Source organism: Eriocheir sinensis, chromosome 4 (genome assembly GCF_024679095.1).
Source record: "Eriocheir sinensis breed Jianghai 21 chromosome 4, ASM2467909v1, whole genome shotgun sequence".
In the NCBI taxonomy this organism is placed as follows: Eukaryota; Metazoa; Arthropoda; class Malacostraca; order Decapoda; family Varunidae; genus Eriocheir; species Eriocheir sinensis.
In genome coordinates, this window is record NC_066512.1 from 13,168,036 (window position 1) to 13,179,273 (window position 11,238).

Genomic DNA, 11,238 nt, shown 5'->3' on the forward strand with positions numbered 1-11,238 from the left:
GGCGGAGAAGGAGGAGGAGGAGGAGGTATACAAGAAAGAAAGGGTATTGTAGGAGGAAAAGACGGAGGATGAGGATGAGGAGGATGAGAAGATGGAGGAGGAGGAGAAGAAGGAGGAGGAGGATAAACAGAAGAAAAAAGAAAAAGAACAAGAGCAAGACAACAACAACAACAACAACAACAACAACAACAACAACAAAAGGAACAAGAACAACAAGGATGAGATGGGAGAAGGAGGAGAAAGAAGCGTAAGAGAAGGAATTATAGGAAGAAAAGTAATAGGAATAAAGTTGGAGAAAACGATAAATCAGCCGGAACTCATGTGTAGCCTTCGACTTACTAACTGAAGTCTTTACCTCTTCTAACTACTAATGGAGTCACGGGCAGGTATGGGAGGTCTCAAAAAGCATCCCAGCAACACGACAGACTGATGAGCCACAGGCGGAGGGGGAAAGAAAATACGGTGTGGTGTCATCTGCCATCCACGTATCTTAAGACATCCCATCCTGATTGTGCATACGCGGGCTTTGTTTACAGAGGGTGGATGAATTTCGGCACGGTACCGTGTCTTTTGTCGACTGCCTATTGTGATCCGTCCCACCTAAGTTTTTTTTTTCCTTTTAAGTAAATGATGACGTATGTTTTGAATTTGAAAATTGCTTGAAATATGAAAGTTTCTTCCTGCACTCCTTGTATGTCAGTAAATGTGATAAAAGAGATATAGCCTGTACCGCTTGTATGTCGGTATATGTGATAAAAGAGATAACCTACACCCCTTGTATTTCAGTAAATGTGATAAAAGAGATAACCTGCACCCCTTGTTCGTCGGTAAATGTGATAAAAGAGATAACCTGCACCCCTTGTATGTCAGTAAATGTGATAAAAGAGATAACCTGTATCCCTTGTATGTCAGTAAATGTGATAAAAGAGATAACCTGCACCCCTTGTTCGTCGGTAAATGTGATAAAAGAGATAACCTGCACCCCTTGTATGTCGGTAAATGTGATAAAAGAGATAGCCTGCACCCCTTGTATGTCAGTAAATGTGATAAAAGAGATAACCTACACCCCTTGTATGTCAGTAAATGTGATAAAAGAGATAACCTGCACCCCTTGTATGTCAGTAAATGTGATAAAAGAGATAACCTGCACCCCTTGTATGTCAGTAAATGTGATAAAAGAGATAACCTGCACCCCTTGTATGTCGGTAAATGTGATAAAAGAGATAACCTGCACCCCTTGTATGTCAGTAAATGTGATAAAAGAGATAACCTACACCCCTTGTATGTCGGTAAATGTGATAAAAGAGATAACCTACACCCCTTGTATGTCGGTAAATGTGATAAAAGAGATAACCTGCACCCCTTGTATGTCAGTAAATGTGATAAAAGAGATAACCTACACCCCTTGTATGTCGGTAAATGTGATAAAAGAGATACCCTACACCCCTTGTATGTCGGTAAATGTGATAATAAGAGATTAACCTACACCCCTTGTATGTCTTGCCGCCATCTTGCCTGGACAAACTACAATATCAACACTGTGTTTGTAAACATCTGGTTCCGCGCATGCGAAGATCAGGATGGGATGCCTTAGGATACGTGGATGGCAGATGACACCACAACGGTGCAGACACAAACACTGGAGGGGAAATAGATGGGAGTCTTCTTTTTCTTCCTCGTCGTCTTCTCCATCTCCTCCTCCCTCTCCCCCTTTCCTCTCCTCCTCCTCCTCTTCCTCCAATGACTTTTTTTCTTCTTTACCTCCTCCTCCTCCTCCTCCTCCTCTTCCTCCTCCTCCTCTTCCTTTTCCTTCTCCTCCTTTGCCCCCTCCCTTGACTAACGTGAAGGAGGAGGAAGGGAAGTAGGAAGCGTAGCGTTACTAAGTTCTCCATATCTGGTTCACTAACTGATTACAACTCCTTTCATCCAACAGTACACAGGTTTCAATCCTCAGAGCTCTCCTATGTTACCCAATACACCATATCAAACTATATATTAGTACATTTATCTGCAACTTTAACAACAGATATGATTGGCTGCCGGGATGAAACGTGCCCAAACAATAGAGAAAATAGACAGGTCGACCTCATTTCAGTTTGACTTTGTATTACATAACTCTATATCGACCTGACAATATACAGCCTGTTGATCGGTACTAATTGCCTGCGTCCGGGAGGTTACCACGACCAGCCACTCACCTGTCTCGTTATAAAAAGCCAGGTAAATGCTCCAGGTACACACACACACACGAGCAAACTAGATTTCATGGATACACCCCCGTTACGCAATTCTCGGGGGTTGAAAACTTAACAGGTAAATACTATATAAACAAATGTGTAAAGAATGCAGAAAATACAAATGAAGAAAGAAAGAAAAGTGAGAAATGAAAATACAAATGAAGGAAGAAATAAAGGAAAAATTGAAGGGAAATAAAACAAGTAGAAAAAGAAAAAAAGAAGAGGCAGTAGTAGTAGTAGTAGTAGTAGTAGTAGTAGTAGTAGTAGTAGTAGTAGTAACTGTTGTTATTGTTGTTGTCTTTGTTGTTGTTGATGTTATTGTAGTGGTGGTTGTCGTGGTAGTAATAGGGTTGACATTAGTAGTAGTGGGAGACGCAGCAACACTAATAGTAGTAGCAGCAGTAGTAGTAGTAGTAGTAGTAGTAGTAGTAGTGGTGGTGGTAGCAGTAGTAGTAGTAGTAGTAGTAGTAGTAGTAGTAGTAGTAGTAGTAGTAGTAGTAGTAAATACCTCCACACGGAAACAAGTGCACATTAAAACGAAATTAAAACGGGAACGAATAAACACAACTCTAATAAAGTGAATTCACAAAAGTAACTCGCGCGTCGACTTCCCCCTTCCCTTTCACACACACACACACACACACACACACACACACACACACACACACACACACACACACACAAGCAAACAAACGCAGATGCTGATATAACTCAAAAGAATGCAGGGAGGAAATAAATCGAGAGAGAGAGAGAGAGAGAGAGAGAGAGAGAGAGAGAGAGAGGCATTGCAATGGGTAAAGGTTTGAATGGGGATTAATTAAAGCAAGGAAGAGAGGAGAGGGAACTGGAAGAATGGGAAGCAGAGGAGAGGAGGATAGAGAGAACGGGCGTGGAGGGGAGACATTAAAGAAACAAAGGAAAGCGTGCAGCGTAAGAAAGAGCTGCAGAGGACCGTCACGAGGCATGGTGGGGGGGGGGGGCAAGGGGAGGAGACAGATGAATAAATATGCAGATTAAAGGGTAGCAAAGAAGACTGCGAGATCATAAACAGTTTCCGCTGCTTCCATGATCTTCCTGAGCGTTTCCTTTCTGGCTTCGTCTCCTTTCTTTTCCTGCTCTTCCTCTTCATTTTCTTTCTTTCTTCCTTCCTCTTTTATCTCCATTGTCATTTGTGTCTTATTGTCATTATTATTTCTTGGTCTTCCTCTTCCCTCTCCTCCAACTCCCATTAATTTTCATCGTCAACCTCATAATTTCTACTTGAAGTTCTTCTTTTTAGTTTCTTCTTCTTCTTCTTCTTCTTTTTCTTCTTCCTCGTCGTCATTGTTTTTATTTGCTACATTTCTAAAATAAAGCCTCCTATTTGCATACTTTCATTTACGTACTTTTCCACTTCTTCGCTATTCCTCCTCTCCCTCTTCCTCCTCCTCTTCCTGCACCTTATTAACATTTTTTTTCTTCATTATCTTTTTTTTCTTCTCCCCAGTCATCATCGTCATCATCTATTTCTAAATTAACTTCTCTTTCCAAACTTTCAGCTACTTACGCTCCTCCTCCTCCTCCTCCTCCTCCTCCTCCTCCTCCTCCTCCTCCTCTTCATCCTCATCCTCCTCCATCACGCGTACCACCAATCAAAAAAAAACTTCCGAGTCAGCCCCGCCTAGAGTTCCAAAAGTTAGCTTTCCGTAAGTTAGTGAAAAAAATCGCTGTTCGGACCAAAGCTTTCACCTAATGAGGGTAGACTTGCGAGAGGTACCCAACACACCACAAATGACACTTCTACTACTACTGCCTCTACTACTACTACTACTACTACTACTACTACTATTTATGTTACTACCACACTACTACGCGCCAATTTGAAACCTTCACATTACGAGTCGAGAACTGGAACCACAAATAATAAACAAACAAGATACTGTAACAATGAAATAAAGTAAATAAGTAAACCACGAAAATATAATAACATAAAAAAACATATAGTCACTGCATCGACCTCTCCTTATCCACCAGTCCACCCCACCACCCTCCCCTATCCACCAGTCCACCCCACCACCCTCCCCTATCCACCAGTCCACCCACCACCCTCTCCCCATCCACCAGCCCACCCAACCACCCTCCCCTATCCACCAGTCCACCCCACCACCCTCCCCTATCCACCAGTCCACCCCACCACCCTCTCCCTATCCACCAGTCCACCCCACCACCCTTCCCTATCCACCAGTCCACCCCACCACCTTCCCCTATCCACCAGTCCACCCCACCACCCTCCCCTATCCACCAGTCCACCCCACCACCTTCCCCTATCCACCAGTCCACCCCACCACCCTCCCCTATCCACCAGTCCACCCCACCACCCTCCCCTATCCACCAGTCCACCCCACCACCCTCCCCTATCCACCAGTCCACCCCACCACCCTCCCCTATCCACCAGTCCACCCCACCTCCCCTATCCACCAGTCCACCCCACCTCCCTATCCACCAGTCCACCCCACCACCTCTCCCCATCCACCAGCCCCCAACCACCCTCCCCTATCCACCAGTCCACCCCACCACCCTCTCCTTATCCACCAGTCCACCCAACCACCCTCCCCTATCCACCAGTCCACCCCACCACCCTCCCCTATCCACCAGTCCACCCCACCACCCTCCCCTATCCACCAGTCCACCCACCACCCTCCCCTATCCACCAGTCCACCCCACCACCCTCTCCTTATCCACCAGTCCACCCCACCACCCTCCTATCCACCAGTCCACCCCACCACCCTCCCCTATCCACCAGTCCACCCCGCCACCTCCCTATCCACCAGTCCACCCCACCACCCCTCCCTATCCACCAGTCCACCCCACCACCCTCCCCTATCCACCAGTCCACCCCACCACCCTCTCCCTATCCACCAGTCCACCCCCCCACCCTAACCCAATCCACCAGTCCAACCCACCCTCTCCCCATCCACCAGCCCCCCACCACCTCTCCCTATCCACCAGTCCACCCCACCACCTCTCCCCTCCACCAGTCCACCCCACACCTCCCTATCCATCAGTCCACCCCGCCACCCTCTCCCGATCCACCAGTCCACCCCACCACCTCCCCTATCCATCAGTCCACCCCACCACCTCTCCCTATCCACCAGTCCACCCCACCCTCCCCTATCCATCAGTCCACCCACCCCCCTCCCCTATCCACCAGTCCACCCCACCACCCTCTCCCTATCCACCAGTCCACCCCACCACCCTCCCCTATCCACCAGTCCACCCCGCCACCCTCTCCCTATCCACCAGTCCACCCCGCCACCCTCTCCCTATCCACCAGTCCACCCCACCACCCTCTCCCTATCCACCAGTCCACCCCATCACCCTCTCCCTACCCACCAGTCCACCCCACCACCCTCCCCTATCCATCAGTCCACCCCACCCTCTCCCTATCCACCAGTCCACCCCACCACCTCTCCTATCCACCAGTCCACCCCGCCACCCTCTCCCGATCCACCAGTCCACCCCACCACCCTCTCCCTATCCACCAGTCCACCCTCTCCCTATCCACCAGTCCACCCCACCACCCTCACCCTCTCCACCCGTCCTCCTCCCACACCAAGGTAGAGATGTATATAGTGTATTAGTTGAAGAGAATGAAAGAGGCGAAAAGGGTATAAAAGATAAATGAGGGAGTGAAAAGAATAAGTAAAGGAAGTCAGTGGATGGGGTGACAGGTGACGAATGAACGGAATGAGAGGGAGAGGATGAGAGAAAGGGGGAAGTATGAAAAGAGTGGGGGAGGGTTATTAGTGGTGAAGAAGGATTAGGTACGAGAGGGAAGGATGAAGAGCATGAAGGTGATAACATAATTTACTAGACGCGGGGGGAAAAAAGAAAAAGGTGAGGGGAGCGGGTGGTAAAGATGAAATAAAGTAAACAGTGAAAGCTGAAACGAAAGAGGCGAAGGGAGGATAACAACAGTTTCTCCAAGTTCTCCCCTCACTCTACAACCCGCAGAGAATATACTGTAGTTCAGGGCTACTCAACCGCGGCGGCGACCCGAATTATCGTCCGAGAGTATTACCTAAGTTCCAGCAAAGCCCAGCAGAAAAAAAATATACTGGTTTACATGGTCCTGGAGTGATTATTTTGCTTGCCTTTCTGTAGGCCTGACTGTAGGCCCTACAATCAGTCTTGCAAGAACAGAAGAACCCATCGCTAGGATTTTAAAATAAAATTTATTTTTCCTGAGCTGGGCTGAGGTCCATCCCTTAATTAAATTTAATCGGATCACATACATTTGTTGTCTCTAACTTTTTTGCTCATAATGGTTGAGTAGCCCTGCTGTAGTTGATTCAGAGAAGCCGAGAGACGAGAAGTGTTGGATGATTGTGTTTCTAGAGGGGAAAGTGTGTTGATTAGGAGGAGGAGGAGGAAGAGGAGAAGGACGAGGAGGAGGAGGAGGACGAGGAGGTGAAAGACAAAAGAACAAGAACATTAAAAAGAACAAGAATGGGAAGAACAAAAACAAGAACAAGAAGATAAAGGACGAAAAAATTTAAAAGAAAAAGGAAAGAAGAGGAGGAGGAGGAGGAGGAGGACAATGTGAAGAGAAAAAAAGAAAGGGTTGGGGAGGTAAAAGTTAACACCCAATCCAATGCCTCGTCTCCCCTCTCAGCCCCATCCAGACCACACACCTACCACTATACCCTTCCATAAGCCCAATCTCTTCTGTCCAGACCCTTCCGTTACCCGCCCGTCCGTCCCACCCTATTCCCCGCTGTTTCTGGTTGCAAATTGGATCTGCTGACCACGTCCAATTCCATCCCTCTGTCCCCGAGAGATATTACGGGAGAGAGAGAGAGAGAGAGAGAGAGAGAGAGAGAGAGAGAGAGAGAGAGAGAGAGAGAGAGAGAGTTAAGATGCTTTAGGTTAGACTGGGTTTCAAGACTTTCAATTTCTCTTTCTATCTGGCATAAACAAGGCTCCCTATAGTAATGGAAGAGGCCGGGCGGGAGGAAAGAGGGTATAACTTCGGCCAAATCAGGTTAGGTTGGATTTCATGCCTGTAACGGCCTTCCTTCTCCCTTTCTCCACCAGGCAATGTTACCTACACTGGGGGGAGGTGATGGACCTGCTCGCCCTTATCAACAGCGCCGTCAACTTCCTGCTCTACTACATCATGTCACACCAGTTCAGGGTCACCTTCCGCTGCCTCCTCTACCCGCCGCCGCCCATCAACCTCTCGCCGCGAATCCAAGGGGAGACGGTCTCGACGCAGCTCTAAGCTCTCGCCGATCCCCCCCCCCCCCACACACACACACACACACACACACACACTTTCAAGTACCTATCTAAAGGAGACATTGGCACTCCTCCCCTGCCACTCCCTCAAGAATAGTGGAGGCCTCTTCGTTCGTTTTCAAGGCACCCACAGCGGCTCCAACCCTTAACTGAGCCGCCTCGCCCCACCCCGCCCCGCCCCGTCGCCAACATAAGGAAATGCTGACACTCCCTCCGGCGCTGGTGGCTCCCCCTCAAGAACAGTGAAGGCCGCCTCGTGTGTGTGAGGAATAACGACACCCACTGCGACCCCCCAACGACAAAGTTTATCCCATTGGACGGCATTGTGCTCGTCCACCTACACACCAGCCTACACGCTTGCCCACCTTCCTGCTAACCTATCTACAAACCTACCTGCTCACTTACCTAACAACCTACCTGCTTACCTATCTACCTGCCAACCTGTTTACCCACCTACCTGCTTACCTATCTACCAGCCTTCCTGCTGACCTATCTACTAGTTTAACTGCTTACCCACCTACCTCTCAACCTATCTACCAGCCTACCTATGTACATATCCGGCTACCTGCCTGTCTTCTCCTTGCCTAACTGTCTACCCGCCTGCCTGCCCCACTAGGGCAAGACGCCCCGAGAGGCCAACGCCAGCATCACTAACAGCTTAGCATGACAGACACCTCACGCCCCCACCAGCCTCAGAGGGAAGCGCTGAGGACGTTGAGGAAAGGCTGTGCACTATGGGTAACCTCCCCCCCTTCCCCCATCACACGCCTTGCTGAGGGGTGTGTGACGTCTGAGGTTTTCCTGCTCAGCCTCACACCAAACACTCCTCATCGGTACCTCCCAATGGGTGTCGACAGGCCTTCTGATACTCTTGCCTCTTTACGTCTCCCCTACCACATCCTTCTCCTCCTCCTCCTCCTCACCTTCCCATCCCCTCTACTCCTCCAGGCGCATGCGGGACAAAGCTTCATTATGGGAGCCAAACGTCCTCCGGCAGTTCACACGTCACCGTCACCATGACCATCACTCGAGACCCTCATCCCTCCCCCCTCACTATCAAACGCGGGGCGCAAGCTATCCCCTGAAAGTGAAATGGGGCCACATGAAGGCTGAGCCCCGCCGCGGTAATCACGGGAGCCTGTAGCAGCAACAGTATGTGGCGTGGGGCATAGACTTAGGATTAACTAGTCATTAGCACCATTATAACACTTACTTTTATATGGGAATGGAATATATACTGTGTCTGTATCATGTTAAGCCCCTCGTTGCTTCTGAGCACAACCACTACTGGTCCTCGGTGTTCTGTTAGACGCTAAGTGTGGCGGCGAGCGGCAGTCACGGGCCCGGGGGCCGCCCTCCCCACAGGAGCCCCCTCACCTGACTTTGTCCTGAGCCCCCAAGGTCACCCAGGTGAGGCTAGGGGTCACCCTGAGGCGCTACCCTACCGGTGCATCTCACCCCCGCGCCCCAGCTGACCCCCGCCGTCCCCCGGGTCCCCGCCGCCGCCCTTGTTGTTGCGTGGCGCCGGCAGCCCCGACGCGCTGCTTCACACACGATTCGACTCTGCGTAACAAAACGAAGCTACACTCGCGTTAGCAAACATTCTACACTCGCGTTATAAGACTGTACACTTGCGTAATAAAACGTTGTAAATACTGACCCAGGCATCATTACCCTACAGCAAGCAAAGCGATCCTGAGTAATATGTATGCATGTATGTATGTATTTCTTTTTTTTTTTTTACAGCAGAGGAGACAGTTCAAGGGCGTAAAAAAAAAATAATGAAAAAAAAGGCCCGCTACTTACTGCTCCTGAATAGAGTAGAGAGGAGTGGCCAAAAAGATAAATCAATTTCGGGAGGAGAGGTGTCCTGATACCCTCCTCTTGAAAGAGTTCAAGGCGTAGGCAGGAGGAAATACAGATGATTAAAGATCGTTCCAGAGTTTACCAGCGTGAGGGATGAAAGAGTGAAGATGCTGGTTAACTCTTGCATTAGGGGTTTGGACAGTATAGGGATGAGCTTGATCAGAAAGTCGTGTGAGGCGAGGCCCCAGGAGGGGGAAAGCATGCAGTTATCAAGTTCAGAAGAGCAGTCAGCGTGAAAATATCGATAGAAGATAGAAAGAGAGGCAACATCGCGACGGAATTTAAGAGGTAGAAGACTATCAGTAAGAGGAGGAGAGCTGATGAGACGAAGAGCCCTAGATTCCACTCTGTCCAGAAGAGCTGTGTGAGTGGAGCCCCTGTATATGGATAGCAACTGTGTGGGGGAGAAGAACTGGCGGAGACGATATAGAACGCCCAACCTCGAGGAAGCTGATTTAGTGAGAGAGATGTGAAATTTCCAGTTAAGATCTTGAGTTAGGGATAGACCGAGGATATTTAGTGTTGAAGAAAGTGACAGCTGAGAAGAATAGGGGATAGGTGTTTGGAAGATTGTGTCGAGTTGATAGGTGGAGATATTGAGTTTTTGAGGCATTGAAGGACACAATGTTCCTTCTACCCCAATCGGAAATGCTAGCAAGGTCTGAGGTTCAGCGTTCTGCAGCCTCCAGTCTGGAGTCATGTACTACCTGTTGGGATGGTCTTCTATTGAAAGAAGCTGAATAATGCAGAGTGGAGTCGTCGACGTATGAGTGGACAGGACAATTTGTTATGGAAAGAAGATCATTGATGAATAGCAGGAAGAGAGTGGGTGATAGGACAGAGCCCTGTGGAACACCACTGTTGATACGTTTAGGGGAAGAACAGTGACCATCTACCACCGCAGAGATAGAACGGCCGGAAAGGAAACTTGAGATAAAGGAACAGAGAGAGGGATAGAATCCGAAAGAGGGCCGTTTAGAAAGCAAAGACTTGTGCCAGACTCTATCGAAGGCTTTCGATATGTCTAGCGCAACAAAGAAAGTTTCACCGAAACGGCTAAGAGAGGATGACCAAGAGTCAGTTAAGAGAGCAAGAAGATCGCTAGTAGAACGCCCCTTACGGAACCCATACTGGCGATCAGATAGAAGGTTAGAAGTGGAAAGGTGCTTTTGAATCTTCCGGTTAATTCAAAAGCTTTATATAGATAGGAAAGTAAAGCTATTAGGCGGTAGTCTGAGGGATTGCAACTGCGGTGATTTAAGTAATGTTGACCTGGAGAATGAGACACCCGCATGTTGACACGAACCTTTATTTCGATCCTGTTCGGTCAAAACCTGGAACACAATGTGTGGCTACTAGAACAAAGAATAAGTCAACTAATATGGCATTATAATGACAGAACAGGGGGCGACGTATTTACATATACGACACGAGAGCAAGTTAACTTACGTGTTTCGGGCTCTCGGACTCGGACAAACTCGGGCAGAAACGATATCCGTGTGGATAGTACCAATTCTTGACACCGTCTGCTCCTTTCTCTCCCTTGTAGCTCACCCTCAAGGCCTCTGACGCCCCTTTATGTGAGTCACCCTCAGGGCCTTATGTAAGCATTCACTACATTAACCCCGCATTAACCCTATGCGATAAGACCAGCAAACGCGTAAACATCAACCAATGACCTCTGACCCTACACTCTCTCACCCTCTCTCTCTCTCTCTCTCTCTCTCTCTCTCTCTCTCTCTCTCTCTCTCTCTCTCTCTCTCTCTCTCTTTGTCTCTCTGATCGGCGGTAACAGGAACGGTCACCCTTCTTAGGCACAGGCTATTATTATTTTACGAAGGCGTACTCTCAGCAG

At 48.7% G+C, this 11,238-nt stretch overlaps 1 protein-coding gene across 1 annotated transcript in view; it reads left to right on the top strand.

Moving 5' to 3' along the window:
- The window catches only part of LOC127008541 (G-protein coupled receptor dmsr-1-like), a 154,616-nt gene extending 145,442 nt beyond the window's left edge, over positions 1–9,174 (top strand). The window contains exon 6 of the mRNA XM_050880714.1: positions 7,314–9,174. Within this exon, the coding sequence (XP_050736671.1) occupies positions 7,314–7,500 (187 nt within the window). The 3' untranslated portion in view covers positions 7,501–9,174. The remainder of the gene's footprint in view (positions 1–7,313) is intronic.
- The last annotated feature ends 2,064 nt before the right edge of the window (positions 9,175–11,238 follow it).